The following is a 26,738-nucleotide window of genomic DNA, read 5'->3' on the forward strand; positions in this document are numbered from 1 at the left end:
CGATCTGTGACTGACATATTAAATATTAAACGTCAAATCAAACTCAAACGTCTTGATCGAATCAAGTATCATTTGGTTTCATTGTATATTTTAACAATATATTTGAAATATTACTTAGAAAGTGCTCATGATCAAGTTCTATGCATTGTATGATGTAATCCTAATTTATTGTAATTATTGATCATATTATGCGGAACTATTTTTGTTGAAAAATATGGAGGTGTCAGGCGCGGGTATGTTAATTTAGTAATAAATTAATTTCACAATAATTCTTATCTATTTTCTTTGTTCCAACTAAAGAGTAAAACATTCTTGATACAATAATACGTTTTAATTATTTTTATGACAAATTTTCTTTGAATTGTTACTTTGACAACAGACAAAGTAAACAATATTTTAACGGCGCACATACTAAATCTTTGTTTATTTTTATATTTTAAGTAAAATTGTGAATTGCTGGTTGTGGACAAATTTAATTAATGTAAAATTCTAAAAATATACTGAAAAGAATATAATGTTATTTTTTTTTTCAATAAAATTGTTAAACTCTAAATCACTTTTGCAATCAGTCTTTTAATTATTAAAACTCAGTTAACCTCCATTGAAATATTACTTTTGATTTTTAACAAAACAAATCTAATTGGACAATTTTTAGTTAGTATGTGTCATAATCTTTATCTAGAGCAAACAGAGCCACTGTAATGAGCTCATTCTCGTTTTCAATAGCACAGTATTCAAATAAATAATTATTTACAGGGAAATCCCCCAATGCAACATTATCATTTAGATATAATGCTAATAATGAAGAGTTAGAGGAATTATTTCAACCATGTGAAGATGACCCTCCCACTCCACAATGTGAACCAACAGTAAAAGAACCTATAAGTGCAAGTCCCAAACGTGGGGACAAAACATCAATTATAGATAAATATTTCAAGTCTATGCGCACTGAAAAAACAAATGACAAACAAGATGACTCCAAACAAGCAGAGAGTAAGTCTCAAGAAGAAAGTAAGAGTCCAGTTCCTCCTAAAGAAGTCTCTTCATCTCCAGTAAAAGACTATCTAAACAGATTAGGTAAAAGGAGTACTTCTGAATCTATACCTGAAGGAAAAGAGAGTGCCAATGAAACTTGGAAGATATTCCATGATTTCAAATTCAAAATAGCTCAGGCTGTTGAAGATATGAAAACTAGATCAGTGGATGGTAAATTGTTTGTTTAATTTGATTGTTTGTTTGATTTATTTATTTTATACATCTATAACTTATTAGTTCCCAAATATACCAAAAGTTGTATCTGGCATTGTTTATTAATCATAATTAGGGAATGGTGTTTTAGTGACAATTTTAGACTTAAGAGACAAAAATTAAAATTGCTTAAACATAAGTACTGCTTGTACAAACATTCTTCTATGTATGGACAGTCATAACCTACCTTTTTTACAATTATTCACATTTTTCTATGGACATACTTTTAAAAAGCGAGAAATTTAAGGAGTAAAATTTTAATTCTTCCATTTTGTAAATAATAGAAACAAAAGAGAAATCTCTGCCTCGAGAGAGTTCAACATCAGATTCTGAAGAAAACTCAGCAATTAAAGATCCTGATCAGCAAAGTGTAGGAGACACAGATAATCAGGTGATAAAATATATCTTTAATTACCTAAGAATATTTAAAAAAAATCATGATTTAATTTCTTCAAATATTTATTAAACCAATATTGTAATAGTAGTTATCTACTCTATGCTGAAAAAAACTTTAATAATCTATACAGGTATCGTCTCTTGACAGTAGCATACAAAATCTCTCTGAAATGACACAACCTTTAACAGCAAAGGCTTCAGAGCGTGAACTAAGCCTTGCTAATAAAAATGCAACCGATTCAAGTGAAGAAACACATAAAATACTAGGTAAGTAATAAGATAATGTTTGAAAATATTCACATTTGTCCATTTAATAAATTAAAAAATGAGAAAAAAAAATTTCAGATCATAACGAAACCATAGAAGTTCCGAAAGATGATAACGTTGAAATAGAGTCAGGTGTGGAAGCATTAGAGGACACAATTGATGCGTTTGGAGATGTAACACAGTTAGATTCAGAATCTCACGACAGTAGACCCATTGAGATCACGTCAGCCATCCCTCAACCTCTAGTCGCTCCTATGGACTTTAACTTTCCACCAAGCAAAAATGGTTTAAACAATACAAATGACACGAGCAGAACAAGAACAAACTTCTTTAATTGCACGATGTATTTTCTAACAATTTTCCTATTATTGAATTATATCCTGTTCCCAAATTCAAACAGTTGGATCGGTTTTCTCTTAGGTCTTTGGGTTTTTTATTTTATAACATGTTTGAAGACATGGGTGCTAGATAATTATTTTAGTGAATGGGAACCTAAGAGAAGTTTTTATCAAATTAAACAAAGCAATGATATACCTGTTGCATATACAATACCTGCCGTCAAAGAACATACACCTATGAAAAAATATGAAGTAAGTACTGTCCAAAAAATTGTATTATGGGAATTCTAAATGTTCTTTTAACTATGTATTCTGTAAGAATACAATTTAGAAGAATACATTCCATATGCAAAATTGGAATCTATCTTTCTTATACTATTTTACATTTTTTTTTATTTTAGGGTTGGATAAACCATTACAGATGTCCCGATTACGATCCGTATACATACCATATAAATAAAACAACTACTGCATTTATGAAATTGGAAGGTAAGTCTTCATTTTCCTTCCACAATTCTGACAAATTATTATTTAACAATCTCATTTTTTTTTGTTTTATGTTCTTTTAGGTTGTAATTTACGTTTATCATATACGACTACGAAAATCGCCAAAAGAGCATTATGGGACGAAAAGATAGAGAATGTTGCATTTTATCAACACAGACTTTACAATTTGACGGGAGCTCGAATAATTTTGCTGCCAAAAGGTCTCGTCAGAAGAAGGTAAGTTTTTTATTTATTAATTTATATGGATATAGGTAAAACTTTTTCCTGAAGCTCTTCAGTGTTTTATATTGCGCAATATATTACTATTACATATTTATTATGATCTTATTATATGTTATTGTATAGTCGCCTTTATTCATCTTGATCATACTCTCGTACATTCCGCTCTTGTTGCAAACATTTAATTATGGTTTTATTGAAAAAAGATTTTATGCGTCATTTCAATGGTAACAACCTCTTTCTCATTTTCTATGTTCAAAATGTCAAACAACATTCAAGTTTTTTTTTTCAACAAAACTTTGCAATCCATGACTGTCACAACTATAACACAAAAACAATTTTATCTCTAATTTTTTATTTCAAAAATAATTTGAGATTGATGATTTTTTTACGTGTGTTCCCGCAGTAGTTTAACTAAATACCGTTTACACAGTTTTAACGCGGGAAATACCCGCACCTCATACAAGGACTCTAATCTATGGCAGCCTGACTAATTATATACCATTACAACGTTATTTTGGTGGTGGAAAATGTGTTTAAATAAACTCGACTTTAAACGTGTCTTATCAATGAAGTAAAAATACACCTGTTAATTACTAAAAATGACAATACTAATAAATTAAAGTGACTATACAATTAATTCGTTACTCTAATCGGATAGCAACATTTTTGATATGATAGCATTATTAGGTTAACGACCTGTATTCTTGCGCTCAATTCTTTTGTTTTGAATAGCGTTGTTTATTTTTAATTGCTTCGTACACGAACTACGACATTGAACGATTTCTTTGTTTGCTTTTTATATATTGACAGCATACCTGCGTAGTTGTAACTAAATACGTTATAACTACGCATGCTGTCAATTTCGTTGAACATTTGGGCAAAGTGCCAAATCGTATCCGTTTTTGACGACAAATCCATATAACTCAACTATGATAGATGGATGTCATTTGTCACTATTCATTTAATTTATTATCAATACATAGTATAAAACAAAGTCGCTTTCGCTGTATGTCCGTATGTATGCTTAGATCTTTAAAACTACGCAACGGATTTTGACGCGGTTTTTTTTAATAGATAGAGTGATTCTTAAGGAAGGTTTGTATGTATAATAAATGCATAATATAGTAGAGAAACACTGATAAATTTAAAGTTTTCTAATGTGATGTCGTAAATAAGCACGTTTTTTTGCGCTTATATTGCAAACGCTGGCTGAACCCTACGAGATAGACCAAAATAATGTACTACAGTATTGTTCACCTTAAAAAGTTCAACAAAAAAGTCCGCGATGGTATATGTCTATCTCTTAGGGATAACCCAGCATAACCATTTTTATTCTTTTACGAAGTGATTTTAAACAATACAGCATTAATCCTTATCCATTTAAGTACCTTAAATAAATTGTGCATTTATTCTGTAGTAGGTATATTTTGCATTGCACCCGTGCGAAGCCGGGGCGGGTCGCTAGTGCTAAATAAATTATTTCTAAATTGTCATATTCTATTGTAAACTAGCAGTCGCCCGCGACTTCGTTAGGGTATAAAATATGAATAGCCTAAGATATTACCGCTCATATCGGCTACTTTCTAGTAAAAGTCCCTTTAAAATCGGTCTAGATTTTTCCTAGTTTACGGAACAAACGCGGATTTGCGGACAGACAGACAAAAATTTTTAAAATCGGATTTTAATTACGCAAATACATGGTGTGTACGAATAATGTTTTTTTTTTCGATATTACAGACACTATAATTTTATTTATTTTATAGTTAAATCTAACATCCTGTATTACATGAATCAAACGTAAACCCGGTACGATGCAATACAAAAGTGAAACATAAATAATAATCATTGTTATTTACATCAATTGTACGTAGTATTTGGTTTTGGTATCTGGTATTAAATTGTAGCTACAGGAAAACGGTAATTTCGAAGTATTTACAAATTATTTATAGTTTATACAAATTATCTATAGCGAGATAAGTTTTATAAGTGCTTACTTTTGAAGTATTACTCCAGTGGTTTGTTTACTGGTAAACATTTTCTTCGTGCATGTAAAATTATAAACAAGGTAACAATATGACATATTTTGTTTAAAGTACCTATATATAAGGGCTATAATTCAACGAACTAATCGAAACTACAGTTGACTCCCTTCAACGTTTCAACCGTAGACCGTTTTTCGTTCAATTAATTGAATTCAATATAAGTTTACGGAGGAGTCACTTGTCGTCTTTTTCGTCGCCAGTCTTCGAGTCTTTCTTTCTCATTAAACGACTCGTACTTGCAGTTGTTTAAAAAAAATAAAAAAAATAAATCGTCATATTAAAGTTACGTCGAACCTAGCTAATGTTGTGTGATGGATTGAATGGAAAAATACATAATATATTAATTCTTATTTATTTCATTTTAAGAAACCTTAAGCAATTAAATAATGCATTTTACTATATATGTTTTTTTTATTTAACTCGTTTCGTATGACGTCTTAGTAGTGTTTCATTTGTGCTTCAATGACACAAGCTGACCTTGGTCGTCACGCTCCGTTTCACTCACCTTATCGTATATTATGTCGGTCTTCGGTCTGATTTTTAAAATAATATAATCCACTTTTGCGTATTAAAGTAAACTAGATCATTCAACCTAAACACTCACACATAGTTCACTACGAATATACAAAAAAAACGTAGAATTAAAATGAATCTTACGGATAGTACAAAATTGAGTAAGCTACGATAATACATGACCACACCCTGTAGAATGTATTGATATTCGATCTGGCCCTGTTAATCAACCACGAACCCTAATCAATGCTACTGCAACACGAGGGAATTTGATCATCCATTACAATTGTATTGCAACTATTCATACTTATTATACTGAATCGATTTTGAAGAGTTAGATGTCGTTCGATTTATGGTATAGTGGGAAGGGAATTTAATTCTTTCACTATATGTTTTATGTATATTTTGCTGTGTAGCTTGCGTTAACACTTTGACCTTAATTTCTTGTTTTGCATAAAGGCAATGGAGCAAGAAATATCCCATCTGCATAATACTCAATGAAAAGGAAAAGATTCAAGTATTGGAAAAGGAAAATGCGACGGTAGAAAAGAAACTTGCGGAGTCTTCGGAAAAGAAAACTAAAGAACAAATACCGGCACATGAGACGGAGAGTACGGAGACCAATACGAGCCCAGAAAAGAAGAAGAAATTTATATGGAGAAGACGGGAAAAGAGGTAGGTGTAAACATTTTTGTTTTACGGAAATTTCTATACTAAATCTAGCGCTAAGGGTCGATTTAGTGATTAATTAAGGACTCTGAGTGCGGCGATAAATATGACATAAATGAAATTTTTTTAGTACTCCTCGTATATATTTCGGAACGGCTAATCGGATCTTAATGAAATTTGGCACAGATGTAGAACATAGTCTAGAAGAACACAGACTATTTTTTTTTATCCCGTGCGGACGGAGTTCTAAGCGACAGCTAGTTTTCTTAATATACATAATAATATTATGTAATATTCGTTGCATCAAGTTTTAGTCTGGTTTTTGGAAATGATTACTTATTAAATAAACATGTTAAAATGATTTCTATGATTTTTAACTAGAGAACGATTTTACTATATTTTTTGAGAACTGTGATTTTTAGAGAACTTGTTTTTTTATTTATAAATATTAACGATGTTTTGCGTATCTGTGCTTTCTTTATTCTAAAAGAAGTGTTTGAAATCGGCAGGCATTTATCGTCATCAGCTTTTTATTTGCCCTAAAAGGTTTACAAGCTGTCACATTTGAAACATTTTAGGCTAGATAAAAAAAAATGTGATGTCAAAATTTATTTAATTTAGGTATTTTACATATCTATTTACGCAAAATTTTAACTCAACGCAAAGAGAATAAATGCATATAAATAATATTTTATTCTCTTCACAGCAATTCGCAAAGTGAAAGCGAACCTGGAAAGGAAGGTTTACGACATAGACTTGTAAGAAAAATACATCGAGGTAACTATAATTTATTTATTTATTTTAGTCAAAACGTAGTCTATTTTATTACTGTGTAGAAGTAATTTACTAGTACTAAGGCCTAATTGAATAAGTTAAACTTCTATTTAAGTAAACATTCTAAATTCGTTATCTTAGTGCCGCCTGTTAAAGATAAATGTTTTTTATATTGTAAATATTTTACCTAAAAATTCGTAAAGGTCAGGCTATTTAATTATGCAAATGTTATTATTACATACGAACTATGGACAAAATAATGATAACGAATACTATGTAACCAAAAATGTCTTTATTTAATAATTAAATAAATTTATTTTACTGCGCCTAGCACGTATTTTAGTAACCTAAGAAGACGGTTAATAGAACTTAACATATAAAACACATATGTTAACACAAACCGCTACGACTTAGGGTCTTTCAAGAAGCGACCGTATCACCATCTCAAAGGCCGGCAACACATTTGCGATTCCTATGGTATTGTAGATGTCCATGAACGTCGATCAACACCTTCGTGTTCTCACTGCTAGTTTGCCCCCTTCTCTTATAAAAAAATGCCCCACTCTTTGAACTATTTAATATCAACAGATAAACGGTCAGACAGTTTGTCGTCGTCAGCGGACACGGACGTGCCGGTGGCGAGCGACAAGTCGCCGCAGTCGGAGGAAGCACCGACGCCGGAGCCCGACCCCGACCTCGCCTCCAAATCCGCAACCAGCACTAAAGATGATACCAACGATGATGAAATCGATGACAGCGAATTGTCTCGTATTAAAGAGTTCTTGGATGAAGCGGTAAGTATCAAGAATCTTTAGTCACTCTACAATTATACGCATTAAAGTATGGACTGCAAAACATTGTAGTATGTTCTTTTATAAATATGTGCAGATAGCTTTTGCCTGCGATTCCGTCCTCGCCGAATTAAAAAAAAAAACTTAATTCTGCATCTATACCAAATATCAGCGAGATCCATTGATCCGTTCTAGAGCAAGCTGACATTCTCATTTATGATAGTAGTTGGTCATTTCTAAATTAACAGAACAAAACAAAACCTCTCTTCTCCAATATTTGTAGGTGTCAAACGTATTTTGTCCGTTTTCTCTTACCGTGGGATTCCACTGTTGAAATGACGGTTTTGTATCAGGAATTGGAGGGCACCGGAGAAGGTGGCCCGGAGGGGGAGTGGAGCCTACACGTGAAGCAATCACGTGACAAACACGCCCATCTCTTCCTCTTTGCTCGCACCGGCCGCGACAAGCACGAATGGTAAAAATGTACTTATTAAAAATGAAAAAATTGTTTAAAATTACTAATCTTAGGATTAAAAAATCTGATTTTTACGTTTCTCAAATTTGCCTTAGTTGTCGAGATAAGTTCGTACTAAATCACTATAGATCACAGGAACCATTTAAAACATAATTTTGTTATATTTTTTAACAGGTACCGTCGTCTGAATGCCGCCATATCTGAAGCGAATGCGTCAAACGAATCGTCTATTGTAGAGGAGAAGTTGACGAGCGAGGGCCAGGAAACTAAAGACGGCATCGAGCTCGCTGTGTACAAGCTGACAGAAAAGGACACAGTCGCATTTGGCAAGGTAAAGACAAAGTTTTTTCAGGAATGTACAGTCGTGTTCGTTTGCGGTGTTCCATTTGACGATTAATTATATTATAGCCTTAATTTCATAAATCTACTTTTACTAAAGCTTTTGTGTTTGTCAAAAATAATGTAAGGGATGTCAATATGTATTAATGCCTTAATGTCCTTTTTTAATTATATGTTTTAGTACAAAAAAAAGTTGACATTAAAATGTTTTTTTCATACAGAACAAAAGTGAGGTGACGTCAGATGTGTTTCCACCGTACCCGTCGCAATCTGAGTCATACGAGAAGACATTCTGGCCGTACCTATTTAAAATAATACAGGTACTATATTTTGATTATTATTTTATTCTTTTACGATTAACAAAAGCTACTTTTAGTGAACTGACATTTTAATTTGATTTTTTATATCATCTGCCATTAAATTTTTGCGTCTAAATTTGTTATATAACATAATATAAATACGACGAAAAAAATTACATCTCTCATAAGCTCCCTTCCTTAACCTTTTTTTCGCACGGGTGGTAATGTCGGATGTAATAAAAAAATATACTCTTCTGATATCCTAAATCCTTAAGATATGACTTTAAGATCGTATTATAATTTGTATGGGTTTGTGTGCGTGTAGTCGCACCAAAGTAAACAACGTCACACAAGCGAGGTGGGCGTGATGTGTCAGCTGGAGCCCTCGCCGCATGACCGCAACAAACCTAAGAAGAAGAAGAAAGGCAACGTTCGTTACCTCACATTGTCTCCACTGTACTTATAGTAGTCACTAATATAACATTTTTAATAGTGTAATATATTTATTTAATTGAAGGTAGAACTAAGATTTAGTTATATTTTGCAAAAAAGACGTAGTGACGTGTGTTAATTTCTTATTATTCTAGACTAAGGTGATATGTATTTTTATATTTGTTGGTAGTAAATAAGTAATACATAAAACTTCTTACTAATATTATAAATGTGAAAGTTAGATGGATGGATGGATGATTGAATGTATCTCCGGAACGGATTAAGGAGTATAGATGTAGAACATTCTCATTTATCTATACATCTATATACCTATATATAAAAGAAAGTCGTGTTAGTTACACTATTTATAACTCAAGAACGGCTGAATCGATTTGACTGAAAATTGGTGGGCAGGTAGCTTAGAACCAGGAAACGGACATAGGATAATTTTTACCCCGTTTTCTATTTTTTATTCCGCGCGGACGGAGTCGCGGGTAAAAGCTAGTTTATAATATTAGTAAGATATAGTAAATAGCGGTGTTTTTGCCGTGTGCAGCCGCAGAGCTCTGTGGTGGAGTGCGAGTGTCGCACGCTGCCTGCGGAGGTGACATGGGTGAACACGGTACTGGCGAGGCTCATGTTTGACGTGATGCGTGATCCCGTCACCATCGCACGCTTACAGAACAGGATACAGAGGAAGCTTAACACGTTAAAGGTAAGCAGTTAAAGGTAAAAAGTTCGATAAGCAGTAACGAATATCATCTAAGTTAGGAGTGACTAGGCCGTAGTCAACCAGTTAGTTGACTTCACACATATCTTTGAATTTTCTTCTCAGATAAATGACGAATATATAATGAATATGCCTAAACTTTAAATTTAAAATTAATGGATTGGTTAGTTGTTTTTCCATGCTCGGCTTTTGTACAGTAAGGAAGTAATTCTATAGTTTAAAAGTAATATCGTAGCTGTCGCCTGTTACTTTGTCTGCGCGAAATTAAAAAAAACATAACAGGTGCCCTATGTTTTCTTCCAGACTGATCTACATTTATGCCAAATTTCATCGAAATCAGTTGAGCTGTTTTGGAGAGTGGAACAAGTACTAAATTTACCACAGATATAGAAAAAACACTTTTGTTTATATAAACTCTGTTTTCTGTAGTTATAGCAACGACTTTAGTCAAAATTCTCTCAAAAAAAAAATGTTTTTAAGATTCATCAATTGTTTATAACAAAAAATGAAAAAAAGGTATATATTTTTATATTTAACAGATGACAGACCACTCTTGACATTAGCGCCACCTACTTAGAGCTTTCAGATTTTCTCTCCATTCATTAAAAAAAAGTGCAAATTGTGAAATCTCGGGTTAGGACTATTTACATCGGAGTCGTTAGTTCGATGAGGTCACAGTACACGATGGTTGTATTATCAGCTGCCGTCGTTCATGAGTCCGCTGGTGGTGACGGAGCTGTCGCTGTCGGGCGCGTGTCCGCTGGTGCGCGGTGTGTCCGCGCCCGCGTGGGACGAGCGCGGAGTGTGGCTGGACGCTGACGTGCGATACGACGGCGGAGCACACATCTCTATACTTACACAGATCAATCTCATGAAGCTCAAGGAGAAGAGTAAGACATTCTTACTACATTATTAAAGTAATCGGTGGCTCAAGGGTTAAGCATTTGACTTGTTAAAAAATAAGATTTTCTATTTATATATCGAGGGGTGAAAGACTATTTGTTTTAAACGACATTTTTTGCGATATCGACTTATATATATATATATATATATTCGGAATCAGGGAATTTTTCTGATTCTGAATATATATATATAAGTCAATATCGCAAAAAATGTCGCTTAAAACAAATAGCCTTTCACACCTCGATATGTACATTTCTCAAAACTTCGCAGTCGTTGGTTTTTCGTTATAACTTTCGAGAAATATGTTTTTTTTTTCGATATTTCATATTATTTAGATGGTGTTATTTTATAAATAAGGATAGATTGGATATCTTACATCATTGATTCTTGAAATTGTGTTAAGTGTAACAACATATATTTGTTGATTACACAGATGTTACTCTTGAAGACCAATTGATGGAGACCAGTGAAAAGGTTGAAGAAACTGATGTCAACTGTCCCTCTACCACGGGCGCTGAGAAACAGTTAAGAGTTAGTATGCCTTAGCAATACCTTTAATTACAAAGTTGAAAAATGTAATGTCTTTCATGATCTTAATTGGTTTTATATTTCAACATGTCACTGGCTGATAATCTATTTTATTGTCTATGGATTTATTTTAAAACATTTCAGTATTTAAATTGATGAATTCTGTGATTTCAGTGTTGTAAAGGGAAAATTCTTTAGATAGATTTGTTATAATATCTCTTTTTTTTATTTTAACATAATGTATAAATTGTACATAATTTGTAGAAACGCAAACCGGCGATATACGACAGTGAGATCGAGGACTCCGCAGAATCGAGCAGCGATGACGACAGCCCGCTGGTGCAGCCTGTTGACAGCGGAGAGAACGTCGTCATCTCTGAATCCTCGTAAGTCTCACCGCAAGTACTAGTGTTAACTAAAAAGTTACACTGACATCAGGTACAATAGTCTTCATGTGTGGTATTCTAGGTTTTTCATATATCTTAGCTGATTAAGATGTCCTTCCCCCACTTCATACTACACAAATAATTGTCTTTGGCGCGGCGACTCTACTATATGACAAAAAACTGTCTTTTAAATAGTCAATTGTTTTTTTTTTTTCAGATCAACAATGACTGAAGGTGGATCGTCAAAGAAGAAATTCCTTCGAATGGTCGACAGGATTGCAACTAATAAATATTTTCAACAGGTGCTGTATAAAATGCTTTAAAATTGCTTTATCGTAGTATTTATTTCTACAGATTGTTGAAAGTGGATATAACTGAGGTTTCTAATAGTGTGACAATTGTATTAATACATGTTAAAATCTGTTTCGTGACCTCTGTTTCAACCTCTATAAGCGAGAAAATTGAGTTAGATAGAAACCTCTATAAGCGAGAATATTCTGTTAGAATGAAACCTCTATAAGCGAGAAAAGTGAGTTAGATAGAAACCTCTATAAGCGAGAATATTCTGTTAGAATGAAACCTCTATAAGCGAGAAAAGTGAGTTAGATAGAAACCTCTATAAGCGAGAAAATTGAGTTAAATAGAAACCTCTATAAGCGAGAAAATTGAGTTAGATAGAAACCTCTAAAAGCGAGAGAATTATGGGTCCCTTGGATAGTAGAGTTCTGGTTAATATGTGAGTTAAGTAAGATGTGTTGTAGGTGACTGACTACAAGTACGTGAAGCGCGCGATGGAGGGCCTCTCCAACACAGACATCAAGCTGCAGCTGGAGGTGCACGGCCTTGAGGGCCGCCTCGCCCTCAACCTGCCCTCACCACCTCATGATAGGATATGGATAGGGTAATACATAATAATACATAATGATAGTACCTTTCAATTAGAATGTTTGTTGGCCTCATTAGTCCTTGTTTCATAAACCAAGAGAAAGGCAATATTGATATGTCCTGTATGAGTAAAAATACCAAAAAAAATCGACAAAAAACATTTACGTAAATATTTTTTTAAATCAGAGATTCAATTAATAATAGACATTGTTTCTAAATTTATTTTGCTGACCCTACCGATTTAGAAGCTATGACGTCATAATATGTCACGAAGTTATGCACGGTCATATTTGTATGTATTTTTTATTTATATAAATAAACATCAATGTATGTTTGTCCTCTAAATATTCCTAATCTACTAAATAGTGATGAAATTTTTATTCTAGTCTTCTATGACATACATTAGTCGAGTCTATAAAGTGATATTGTGTTTAGCTCATGTTCTATTCTGGCCGCATCATGCCTTTTTAAAATCTAAAATAATCACCTCTATATTCCTATTGGATAGGCTATAAGCAGTTTTATTTTGTGCGTATTTGATTTCCGCCATTTTGACGCTGACGGTTGCAGTGTTAAATAATCGAACTGATATTAAAAATAGAATTAGCTGACGTTGTCAACTGGCGCTTTAAATCATGATCCAATTTGCATCTTTAAAGATAAGTGCAAAATAATAATTTTGTATTTAATTTGTGCAGTTTCCGCACGAACCCGCAGCTAGTGTTGCGCGCGCGTCCCGCTGTTGGTGCTCGAGCGTTGCGCTTCGCTCACATCTCCAATTGGATAGAACAGAAGTTAACCAGAGAGTTCGAGAAGGTTCTAGTGCTGCCCAACATGGAGGACATACTGATCGACCTCATGACACCCACGCCCGTCAGCTTTGAGTGAACTTATGTAAGTTAGTCGAAATTATTATAATTATGTGATATTTTGATTTGTTAATTCATTATACTGCAATAATATCGGCTACTCTGTTCTTGTTTTTTTTTTAATTTATATTTACAATGTAGGGAGAATAGTAACCATTTATTACCAGATATAATTTTATTAAAAAATGTTCTCTTAAGTATGTGAAAATAGTTATGGCATTGAATGTGTCATGGAATTAATAAATCAAAACATTATGACACTTATATTATGCAAAGTATACGGGCCAAAATATTGTATTGCGATTTTACGGGTAATATTCCCCTAATTATTGTCAAATATTGATAAAATTATTATACATTATGTCTTTGCAAAAAGTTAAAAAAAAACACATAATATGATAAAGACAAAGCTAAGTTTAGGCAAAGGCATGTCATTCTGCCACCACCGACAATTATTTGAGATTAACAAAAAAATTTTTTTTGTCATGTTTAAAAAAGGATCTATACCATTGCCACTATTTATGAAGACGCACATCAATACATAATAATAATGGCGTCAAATTTTTTAATATTAATTTATCATCACAATTTTTTAATTTTTTATTTATCTTTACATCGAATTCTTACGTATCGATAGCAAAATTTATTGAAATATCTGTAAAAAATTACCAAGTTCCTTTGTATTTAATCAAGGATTTCTCCAAGTTACTGAATTTTTTTTTTTTAGTGAGTTTGCATTTAATTGTACGATCAAGTTACTATTTTAGTTATAGACATTGTAATAGTAGATAAAAGGTATTTTAAAATAGTTGACCGTTTCTGTAAGTTTTCTTATTTCAGTTTGATTAAAAAATTAAAAAAAAATCGATTCGAAAATGTCACAAACGATATTTTTATTCGATTTTCTTGTGAAATCGAGTTTTTCTTTATCTGTATTTAGAATAAGTACCATGTTCAAATATTTATATTAGTTTGAGCGTATAAATATGTTAAAGACTGTCGCTACAATTAGCTAAAAAAGTCGATAAATAAAAATATATATGTGTTTGAATCTAAAAAAAATATTCCACAAATATATTGATTTGGTTTTTATTTCCTTCATTTATAAAAAATAACTTCGAAGAATGTATTTATAAATATTTATTTATATATAAAATAGGTTACATTGATTAGGTTTTTAAATGAAAGGTATTACTTTTGTTTTAGTTTCGTTTAAGTTTATAATAATATGATATTATTTAAATAAAATTTTATATTTATATTTAGAAACAATATACATATAATTATTTTTTTGTGTAACATTGAAAATAATGGTATCGTAAATTTATATTTATAAAGGTTAATATATATGTACTATGGTTCAATTTAATTCCTACAATATGCGTTTGATTCGCACAATTCTGTCATCAATGTATATTTCACTGCCGCGATTTGATTAATTTTTTGATAAATTTCAAATAATACTGAGAAAAATTAAATATTTTTAGTACTAGAATATAAAAATTCTGCACTCGATGTATTTTAAAATTTTATATTTCTTTCGGTTTAAGTATTTATATATAAAAAGAACACTTAAAATCGTTTATATTCTTAATTTTTTACTTTATATTAAATTATTTTATTCCAAATTAACCTTAATTTTCTATTATATGTTATGTTTTCAACTACCCCTATCACTTGTACAAACACATACAGTTGTCTTTTTTTTTCTGAAGAAATTGTGAGGTATGGGAATATATTTTTGTCACCTCTATACATAGATAGGCTATAAACCGTAGTATTTTGTGCCTATTTCATTATCGCCATATTAGCGCTGACGGTAGCAGATGCGTTTATGTTGGAAGTGAGTAAAATCTGTAATTTCCAATAACCTTTCCATTTATGCAGATCAGAAATAAAACCCACGTTCTCACTAAATAAGAGCTTTCTTTCGTCTCTTCTCCTTAATATAATAAACCCTTCGACAATAAATCCATTATAGATGCTGTTAAAAATTCCAATATTTATAAACTAAAATACATTTTTATTGTATAAAAACTAAAAAAAAAATCTAAACTATGTCTAGAGGTAGAATTTCATTGTTGGAATTTAAAGGTTTATTAAATTTTTTACTAGTATCAGTAAAAATAGTTCACTAGTACTTTTTTCATAAATATTTGTAAAGAATTATTTTTATTTATAAACGTAATAAAAGCGAATTTTTAGCAATCACTTGTTAAATATTTTTGAAAATTATTTCGCAATTCAAACATAGTCTTTTTAAAATTAACTATATTTAAATAAATCGTAACGGACTTGAATTAAATGCTTATTTCATCATTTTCTATTTACTTGCGTTGTATTACTTATTTAAAAAAAAAATATATATATTTAAAGGATTAAGGTGAAATGATTTTTATAAGGCTGAATTGTAACTTGCTCATCCTTCAAATTAGGAGAAAGGCAACAAGGAAAATTTTGGTAAAATGTTTTTTTTTTTCTAATTCTAGCCATTTTAAAAGTCACCATGAACTTTTGATAAATAATTGATTCTGAAATAAAGCAAATTTTCACTTTTATTTAATAGTCCGACAAGCTGACAAGATGGGCTATAATTTTTATTATTATTACTCACAGATATTACTGTTACTGAAATTACTGGTCTCTGACCTTATATTCAAGTGTTCTGTCCACCCCAATTGTTGAAAAGCATATTTGTATGATTTTATGCCATGTTAAGAGTTGTTTGACCAAACCATTAGTTATAAATAATATCTGACTGAAATAATTTATGCATATTGAAAAGTGAAATTTTATCCTTGGAATATACAGAAAACCCGCGTTTATCCGACAATCGTTTTTAACTATCAAACATGTCGAATTTTTTTACAAAGGAACACTTTGTAATCCGACAAATTATAGATCCAACATAGATTATTTAACACTCTAAAGTGCAAAGTAAAATTAACACCACGTTGTAAAACTTACAAAAATAATTACATTATAAAATATTTATGTATGTACAAACAAATGTATGTACATATATATTCAAAATAAACAAAAACTATCCATAAAAATCATAATTATGAATCAATCAATTTATAAAACGTGAAAATATACATGTCGGATAAAGCAGGGGCCGGATTACCGCAGCTCTAGTATACTGAAATATTATTTTGTAAACTAATATATCTTCTGTTTATGAACCTTGAGTGAATTATGTTACAATATTAAAAAAAATTACTCCTTTACATATCAAATTAAGTGTACCTGTTTTCGAAACAAATATTTTGGTATAAAATTTATTTTTCAGAAAAGCATTTAACAATCTAAAGAACTATACTTAAGTATGAAATGTAAATTACTACTCGTCCACAATAACATGACATTGTAGCCCTATAACGTACAGTGTACAGAAAAGTTAACGTCAAATGCATTTCATGTTATTTTGCACGCATAGTAATTAACGTCGAAGTAAAATAATGCTTTTCAATACATTTTATTCTCTCTATTTATTGTGTAAAAGAACCTTCAAGTACTCAGAGCCTAAAGGCTGGTGTTCGTCGGTGATATGAAATCACGAAAATGTATTTAATGTGTTTAATTTTCAATTGTAAATATATTATGTGTACGTTTTATTTGCTCGTGATATTGTTTTTTTTTATATTTTATTTATTTAAAGAAAACTTTTTGGTTCTTTCTCTTTTATCTGTCGCAAGCGACGTTTTCAGATTGTACCAGAATATTAATTTATATATATATATAAATTGTCTTTGTATGTAATCTATAAAATTATATAAGTGTTTATGTGATATGATATAGTTAAGAGTTAAACCGTGCCGAGTAGATTTTCTATGTGGTATCAGTTGTGATTTTTTCAATAAATAAATTGCTATATTATATGTTTTTCTTATTTCATAATACTAATTTTAAACTTGTATATTGACGTGTTTCCACTGGTGAAACACCTGCAGAAGAGTGTTTTGTTTCCTATTGGAAGAATCCCATGTTTTGTACATGTGTTTTCCGTTGGGGCAATTGATCGTTTAGAACAGATTCCCAAATATCGAACTTAAAGCATTTCTAATTCTCACTCTGTCTACTTCTATCCACCTAAGTCAGAATGAATAATAATAATAATTGATCTTAAAAGTAGGTAATTTGGCCTTAGGGGTCTGTGGTAACAGTTCATTTTGGATCACTTGTACAAAATAGTTTGGTGGTCCCTGAGCTAGACACATAAAAAAATTATCTCTCTTACTCATCTCTTTGAAAAAACAGATAAGAAAATATTTTTATAAGTGTTTTCGGCAATGGGAACCAATGGTAAAGAGGGTTTGAAACAAAAAACTTAAATAAATTTTGAAACAATTTTATTCAAACTTCCTATTCGATTAAATACAATATTTTTTTTTAATTCCATCTAAATATAATTTTCAAACGACTATATACAATAGGTATTTTAGTTATAAATTATAATCGTTGTATTCTATATCACATACCAACATTTATAATAAAATATTTTGTACAAATATATTAATGATATTAATAAAATATATGCACAGATAAAGTAAATAGAGATTTCATTACAAACACGTAAATGCTATAATAATAAAAAATATTTCATCAACATTAGTACTATTTTTTTATGAAAAGTACATAAATATCAGTTGTATTGGAAGCACTACAATGGAAAAGGTTTTTTTTTCTGTTTCATATTTATTTTGCACCATATTTGTATGTATTTACAATAATTCACATTACTAAGCAATATATATGTATTAAATTTTTGTATTTACATTAATTAGAAAGTAATGAAAAAAAATATTCCTAAAATGCTATTCAATATGGCTATAAAATATTCTGATCTTATTTTTAATATATACAATGTTGAGATCAACTTTATGTTAACAAGATCTTAATTATTTTGGCACTCTGGACCACAAGCTCAACAAATTATGAGCGATTTATTAAATATATCTCTTAATTTATACAATATAGTATATTTTATACACATGATATGGCAAGTATACAATACAGATATTGTGTGATGTTTCTCAAATCAGATTACAAGATCTGAAAATATTGTATTATATATTTCTAATCACAGTTAAATTATAGTTTGTAAAATATAGGAAATTATATACATTTTTCACTAAAAACTATAAACAATTCAATGCCATTCTTTAGGAAGAACATTACTGTGACACTTGTATACATATTGTTGTCGTTGTCTAAGGGATATGAATACGTATAGTACAAGAGTCAGTGCGTTGAAATTCTAAGCAGAATATAATCAAATAAGGATATCTGAACCGGTGAGAGGCGCTACTATAGCAGTTGGTTATGTCTGAATATATGTATAAAATCTACTTAAATGACAAAAAAATAAATAAATGACAGCTACAATATAAATAGGATCTTGTGTTACTTATTAACGTTGATGGTGGGCGCTAGTGTGCTGTTATAAATTAGTTTGACTTATGCCCACTGATTCAGATTGTCTTGTCAGTCTATAACTTGTTATACAGTCAAAAGCCAGAGTAAAATTGTAGTAAAAATGTATGTACATTTGACATAATTTACACAGAGGTAACATCTAGCACTAAGTTATTACGATATAGAAAAGAGTTACAACACTGATGTTAAAACTACTTTAGTTAAAGATATTAAGAGGTATTAATAAAATCTTTTAACGAGTTTCTACTGTGAAAATTAATTACATATTGAAAAATGTATGGATTGATTTTTGTACATAGATATAACATGGATTTTGATCTCTGTATTGAAGACTGACGACATATAAAAAAAAAGATTACAAACGATTAATGATGTATGTATGAACTTTGCTTCATACGCAGCTCAATTATGACGTCATAGTAGCTTAGTTCTCACAGGACTCGCGTCAAATGTTGAGTTTCGTAGCTATGACGTCATGAGAACGTTGCAGTAATCGTCAGAGAAAAGTTCACATGTGTCTAAAAGTGCTCGAGTACTTACAAGTTGTTTAGTATTACGTACATTTGTGACGTCATATAGCAAGTTGGTGTTCTCGTAGCTATGAGTGTAGCGTGCAATGTGCATCGCTGGCGTTTTTCCGTAGCTCCACCAGTCGGCGCCAGTGTTGCAGTCGAGGCGCGCACACTAGCGCCAGTCGGCCGAGGCGACGGCGTGCCATTGCAACAAACTCTCCTCCGCCCGCAGACGCGCCGCAGCCAGACCACACGTGTACATGCGCGTGCAGCGCTTGTTGTGACTTCTCTGACTGCGACAATGTATTGTCACCATCGTATCTGAAATACAAGGGATATTTGAAATAAACTGAGATCTGATAATGAAGTTATTTTAAAAGAATCTTATACGAAAATATGTTTACAATAATATATACTTAATGCAGTTGGTTAGGTAATAGAAAGAAATAGGAATGCCTATAAGATAATTATTTATTCATGTTTGAGATCGAAAAAGGTCAGCTCCCTCCGATGAAATTTTCAGTCATCCTTAATAATTAGAAAATTTATACATAGAACCTGTGGTTCGCGAATCAAAATCAAGTGTTGCGCTCTAACACTTATCTCCTTACTGTAATATAATATGTATTACATACCTATAGTATTCGTCTTGTGTGAGATCGGGAGTATGCAGTGTGTGGGATGTGGCGACGTCAGCGGGCGCAGAAGCACGCAGAAGCCGCGTAAGCCGCAGCGTTAGCTGAGTGGTGTCCAGGTCCTCGCGCTGCTCGCTGCCAACTATCATCACTCGCGACACTAAACAATACAACAAATTATTAGAATGACAAAGAACTTGCTGAATTTAATTTGAAGAGAAGTGAAAAAAAAATAATGTAATTTTTCTAATCTTTTCTAATATGCTAGCTATTCTTTTTCTGACATGAAAATGATATGCAGAGATCAAGTTTTGCTTTTTCTCGTGTAATGCCAGATTTATTTAATCGGTTTATTCGTAACTAGAGCTTAAAGTTGATTGAACACGTCTTAAAGTTGCCGCCTAAACTGGTTGCGAAGCAAAAATAATTCCCTCCGTGACTATAAGAGATAACGTTTTGTTAGAAGTATTAATCACTGTCGCCATTGTGCGGCGTGGCGCGCAATCGGCTTTTTGTCTGAGCCATGAGTAAGCGCAAAATGAATTTTTTCTATCGAACTTTTGTTTGAAAGAGATAAGTGAATAGCCACGCTACGGTCTTCTCTATAGAAAATCGCTTAATTATAGAGATCTAAAATAACGACCTATCTGATCTAAATGTCTGTCCGAGAAAGTGTAATGCATTGTTAACTTTTATTGAAATATTTTAAATACCATAGATAGATATTCGTGAATTTAGGCTTTAGCACAAACAATAGCCATTTCAAGCGGTAATTTGTAAAGTGTAAGAAATTAAAAAATAAACTTATCATCTGGATAAACTTATAAAAATGATGTTTTATTTAATGACATTCAAAAAGAAAGCAGCATCGATGGCGGGCAAAATGCCCGCCCACTGCCCCGCGGGGCGCGTGTCTATGACATAACAGGCGTCCATTATAATTTATCAAACAAGTACATAAAACATTGTAGACCCACTCCATGCCGCGCGTGCCTACGTACTAGTCTGGCGAGTACTAGTTTGCTTGTTATGGACGTTAATAGAATCTAAGTAGCGATCGTCACATCCTATTGCATAGTCAAGAGCTTCCGTAAATCAAGACTTGCAGAGCGTTGTTATCTCTACGAGTAATCATGTTCTTAGAAGTGCACTCAGTATTACGTCTCAAATGAATGTTGTCGCTTGAGTATTACTTAAAAAGACCGACTTCTAGTTTTTTGAGAATTGAAAGGAATAAAAGCATGAACGTTGATGAGTAAAAAATGTGTCGCGCTTTTTATATTTGCTGATTTTTTAGCTTGAAGTACGAAGAAGAGCTACTGTGGGAAAACGTATTCTGTATTTTCTCAAAACTTCGCTTTTTCCGAAATTAAAGATTTAACCTGTAAAAGTATGTTTTCAGTCAGATTAATTGCTATCCCTAGGTCTATGTGGCGAGAAAATCTTTTTTTCATAAAACCTCAAGCACGAAACTAGAAGCTTTATAAAACCTCAAGCGCGAAAAGTTTCTTATGCCCTTTTCTTTAAAAGGGTTCTGTGTTACGTAGTCAGCTTATAGATATGTTTACTCCAAAGCACAACATACCTAGATCGCTTGTACAGAAGGCCAACTCGAGTTCCGAGTCGGAGCATGGTCTGCAGTCAGCGGTCGCCGGGTCATAGTGTTGCGTGCTGAGCGGTCGGGCTTCGTACTTGAAGGTGGCAACTCTTCGTCGGGCGTCGAGTTCGGGCTCCGCCTCCACATAGAGAGCCGCGCGGCCCCGACGGCTGCGCACACATCGCACCTCTCGCGGGTCCCCGTCGTCAGGCGCGTACAATGGCACCAGCTTCCGCGCACCTTCCAAGAAGATGCGGGCGGGAAATCTTTCGCCCGGTTCTGTAAAAATTTAACTCTTATTACTTCTGATTAGCAATAAAATATACTAAGAATGTGTCTTGTTTACAAAAATAAGGACGCCCTCCGTGACAGTGGCTTATAGATAATCAAGTGCCACAGTGTTATTGCAAGTTGTTTGTCTCGAAGCTTTTGAACACGTGCCCAATATTTCATAGAAAACCACGTAATAAGAGTGTGTAATCTTTCTCCTCGACCTTTTTTTTTAATCTACAGGCTTACCGTTCTATATTTCTAGGTGTCTAGAATTGAATACAACAACTACTAACCAGTATCATTAAACTGCAGATCGGTGAAGAACTCCGGCGGGTCTGGACGTCGGATGACGCGTATGCAGAGGTTGAAGTCTTTGTCCGGTGCGGGAAGCGGCGGCCGAAGAGACAGCCGTAAAGCGCCGCGTGGGTACAGCCACGACACGCTGCCCGCGCGGCACCGCAGGTACACCGGCGTCACCGCACGCTCGCTGCGTCCCCCCGACACTGACAGCCCGCTGTACACATACAACACAATATTAATTAGACATTCACACTAAAGTACCCACATCACATTAACACCAAATTTGTTATCTGTGAAGTGGAGGTCCAGTACTGTCAGAGGGTCGTACATCAGATAGTTTTTGCCACCAGAATAAAAATTAAAATCACTACATAGAGACTATGATCGTCAATTCTCGTTACAAGATACCGTTCCTTGCTCCCTTATTAAATTTGTCTCTCAGAGACTACTAACGCGGTGATGTCATCAATTAAACCGAATAGCATAGATTAAGGAACGACCTTGAAATCTCTGTTCATGAACTAAATGTTCATAATTACGATACGAATATTTTTTACTATAACAGTAAAAGTAACTTAATAATCACTATATATCGAATCAATAAATTAAAGTGTCTACATGCATATGCATATACAGAGTAAATTAATTAAACTTGCACTGATGTTTTGTTAACATGGCGGCAGCTTTAATAGGCCTAATGATATAGGAATCCGTGCCATCGATTTTGTATACAAGCCTCGCGATTACGGACGTTGGTAAGTTGTTCTCATCATATATGGAGTGTCTGATTGGATGACCATGTTGACGTTAATTAGTAAAAACCCAAGTAAATTCGACATTCAACAAACGAGATGTCGAAAACTCCCTAAATGTGTGTTAAGAAATGCTTTAATTTAATTTGAATACAGATAATTTTCACTTTAGATATTTTAGGTAAAGTGATAAGTAAAAAACACAATAATAAAAAAAGTGTTAAAACCTCCTTGAATCTCTTGGAAAATACATTGTATTTGTCTTAAAACAAAGCAATGATATATATCACAGTAATTTAAACAATATGTCCAAGGATTTTTATTACTACTATAAAATTTTGGAGGCTGCATTTTTTCTTTATTTTATAGGTTGGTAATTAGGTCGCCTCTAGTTTGTGTTAAACAAATGTGGCGCGTGGCGTGGGCATTGGGACAGTTGGCCCACGCCCACGGTCGACCCACGGTCACTCGCTCGCGTAAAATAAAGCATGATATATGAGGAAGGCGGCGCACGACGCCTTTACGTTGCCTTCGTGCGACAAAAAAACAAGACAAAGCTTTTATCTAGGTTATTGTGGGTCGCTTGTTCTCTGTCCGGTAACAATTTTCAGTTTTTTATCTTACACATGAAAGTTGGTAACAATTCGAATACTTTTTATTTTTACAAATAAATATTAACACACGTGTGTATACAAAAGTACAGAAATGAAAGGGATACCTAAAAATGAAAAAGACAACATCATAAAAGGTACACTAAAAAGTTTTCAGTCTTTCACACATTACATCTGCATAAAATTATTATATTCATTGAAACGTTATTCTTAGTATAACTATAACTTACATTATAATAAATCATAAAGATTAAAAATGGTAACTAAAAATAGAACAACTTAATGACTCAAATGTATTTAAGAAGCGAGCTCATCGATCAGGTTTATTTTTAGCTTTATAGTAATTTAATTTGACAAGTCACATCCTTAATACTTTCACGTCATCGAGGGGCCCATCTAATCCACCCTAATGGGCGCACGTTGAAATATGCATCTTGTAAAATAAAATATAAATCAGTACAAGTGTATTTTGTATCGTATTGGGTGCAGTCACACGTGGACGTTCGTACCCTTACATAGGGGTGAACAACCTAACCTAAGGACTATTACGGGTTAGACGAGCCGGGATTGCGCTCATTACGCCCTGGCTACATACATTCAAGTTTGGTCTGAAGATTCTACGCGACTAGCAAGGCTTGTTTTTAATAAGGCCATATATGTAAGAAAAGAAATCAACTAATACTATTATGAGCTAACTACCAGTCTCACTTAACAGGTTATGTAATCTATGATGCAAAGAGTATTCAACTTTGATACTGGCTGATAATTATATTTTGCAACCTTTTAATTAAAAAAAATCAAACTTTAAATCTGGAATGTTCGTTTACATTGCCTCGCAGCCCTGAGCTTTGCCGCGCTTTTTCATTATCGGCGCACGCTAAAATAACATACACAAAAACAATATCTATAAAAACCGCTAACTTTCTGTTTTCAAACATGGACGCAAAAAATTGTGGCGGGGTGTTAACTGAGGTTTGTTCCGCGTTCTCGGTTTTTTAAATTTAAACAGCGTTATAATATTATTAGTTCAACCCGTGATATATACTTTAATTTTGATAATTCTAGGTACACCTATAGATTACGGATTACTTGTTACAGCTTAGTGCATGATATATTATTTAGGTTACAATTATTGAAAATTCAAATAGTTAATTATAAAAGATTTGTTCATATGATGATGTTTAACGACACGCGTACCTTATCAAAATACCAACCCGTGACAAACAATAAGTCGTGTTGGATAAAAAAGCGGACAAAATGGAGAGGCAATCTCGCGCCATTACCAGCAAATGACAGAGGCGCCGGGTTCCTAAAAGCCACTAATGCAGCGCCCCCGCCGTCCCCCGAAGCACCCTTCGTCTCCCGCGAACGCCACAGATAAATAACATCACGTTCCTCAATAACCGAATACATTTTGTTACCGAAGCAATACTGAAAAAATTAACGACAACTTTATATCCAAGACAATATTTAAAAGGTCAAAAAATAATGTTTCAGTACCCATTTTACAGTTAATTTACTTTCCGTTGTAATTCAACTATAAATGATAGTACCAAAGACAAATTAAGATTAAATTATTTCTAATTAGTAAGGAGTACTCTACTTAGTAACTAATAAATTCCTTACCTTAATGAGGGAATGTTTTGACCAATAAGGTAACAAAATATTATACCTGTTTTTACTATGTAGGTGACTATAGCTAAAATCAATGTTTAATGTGATTTACTTTATGTATAAGAAAACATAATCAGTATATTTAATTAATTTTGTAAAACATTCCTTAAAAACACCAAGTGACTCAGTTAAGAATTCTCCCTTAGTACAGATTAAGTAGGGAAAACCTACGCTAAGGGTGTCCAGTATGGGTGGGTGTTTAGACACAGAAAACTGCTTAGAATAAAATATTAAAAACTAAAGAACTAATATGCTTAAAGATGTTGATTTTTATCCGTATTCATATAAGGTTGTTCAGGTATCGCAAATGGTATAATGGTTACAAAGACCCGAGATCCTTCCTCATACAATATGATAATGACTTCCTGGCTGATTTGTAATAGCAACATCTAGTTATAGCATTCGAATCTCCTTATCCGATGAACTGATCTACACAGATTATAAAAAGCTAAGATGCAGCGTGAAGGCACGCGAACACAATAAATAGTACATCTACAAAGTTTTATAGAAAAACTACATTATCGACTTTTTTATTATATATTTTTTTTTGTAACTAATAAAAGGCAGAAATGAAAGCAATCAGCTCTATCTTGGCCATAGGCTAAAAACAGTTTTTGTTTGTAAGTGAACTCATTTTAAATCCAGCTTATCGACAAAAAAGACTGTCAATCATGAGTTCGGTGAACAGTAATCATAAAATACTTTAACTTATTGGTAAACGATAGAAACTGAATTATTATGTACATATATTATGGATAAATTCTGAAAGAAAGAACCCCTTTACTAGCTCCTCATTTTCCATAAGTTTAGAAGCGCTTGAAGGAAGTTGACCATCTTTGCTTGTTTAGATATCTCACAGGTTAGCACTAGTATTTCTTCCGTATTCCATTATAGGAAATTGCTTAAAAAAATTAAAAACAGTTGCAAATCACAATAATTGATTAAGTTTTGAATTTAAAACAACAATAAACATGACAAAATATTTTTGTAATTATTTTAGTTTAATACCTGCAAACTATAATATCCGAGGGTATAAAGTTGAGCAATATCGAATTAAGCTTTATGACACGCCTTTACGGCTGCTCATTAAACTGAGCGTCCAACAACAAAGCTCTCTTGTTATTTTACAACCAGAATTCGTTATAACAATCGTATAAAATAAAACTTTTAGCATGGCTGTGTTAAGTCGAGATTTATTCGTGGAAAATAACGAATCGTTCAATCTTCGACACATCGCTATCGATGGCATCCCGCCGGTTATGTTAATTAACATATTCTCGATATTCTTTTGTTCCAATAACAAATAATATCGAATAACTGTATAATAAGCAT

General features: G+C 32.6%; 2 protein-coding genes across 2 annotated transcripts in view; one reads left to right on the top strand and one right to left on the bottom strand.

Annotated features, from left to right (window-relative positions):
• Window positions 1-42: 42 nt before the first annotated feature.
• Window positions 43-14,193, top strand: LOC106718000 (testis-expressed protein 2). The gene is made up of 20 exons (XM_045679555.1): window positions 43-233; window positions 757-1,206; window positions 1,533-1,639; window positions 1,776-1,911; window positions 1,990-2,501; window positions 2,651-2,738; window positions 2,819-2,972; window positions 5,993-6,208; window positions 6,909-6,979; window positions 7,565-7,770; window positions 8,121-8,242; window positions 8,417-8,573; window positions 8,803-8,901; window positions 9,869-10,027; window positions 10,743-10,932; window positions 11,379-11,476; window positions 11,738-11,859; window positions 12,077-12,161; window positions 12,621-12,760; window positions 13,443-14,193. Exons 1-20 carry the CDS (start codon window positions 215-217, stop codon window positions 13,630-13,632), a joined length of 3,321 nt encoding a protein of 1,106 aa, XP_045535511.1. The 5' UTR covers window positions 43-214; the 3' UTR covers window positions 13,633-14,193.
• A 5,141-nt stretch (window positions 14,194-19,334) lies between these two features.
• LOC106718130 (meteorin-like protein) overlaps window positions 19,335-26,738 on the bottom strand; it is a 30,465-nt gene continuing 23,061 nt past the window's right edge. The window contains exons 2-5 of the mRNA XM_014512139.2: window positions 22,363-22,583; window positions 21,785-22,075; window positions 20,200-20,359; window positions 19,335-19,885 (exon numbers count right to left, since the gene is read on the bottom strand). Coding sequence (XP_014367625.2) covers window positions 19,651-19,885; window positions 20,200-20,359; window positions 21,785-22,075; window positions 22,363-22,583 — 907 coding nt within the window. The 3' untranslated portion in view covers window positions 19,335-19,650. The remainder of the gene's footprint in view (window positions 19,886-20,199; window positions 20,360-21,784; window positions 22,076-22,362; window positions 22,584-26,738) is intronic.

The sequence above is a fragment of the Papilio machaon genome, chromosome 10, assembly GCF_912999745.1.
Source record: "Papilio machaon chromosome 10, ilPapMach1.1, whole genome shotgun sequence".
Taxonomy (NCBI): Eukaryota; Metazoa; Arthropoda; class Insecta; order Lepidoptera; family Papilionidae; genus Papilio; species Papilio machaon.

What these genes read in the sequence shown, in the direction of transcription:
- LOC106718000 (XM_045679555.1), top strand. An exon ending in AGAAACACATAAAATACTAG is followed by an intron (nt 1,912 to 1,989) that starts GTAAGTAATAAG and finishes AAAAAATTTCAG; the next exon opens with ATCATAACGAAACCATAGAA. An exon ending in AAAGGTCTCGTCAGAAGAAG is followed by an intron (nt 2,973 to 5,992) that starts GTAAGTTTTTTA and finishes TTTTGCATAAAG; the next exon opens with GCAATGGAGCAAGAAATATC.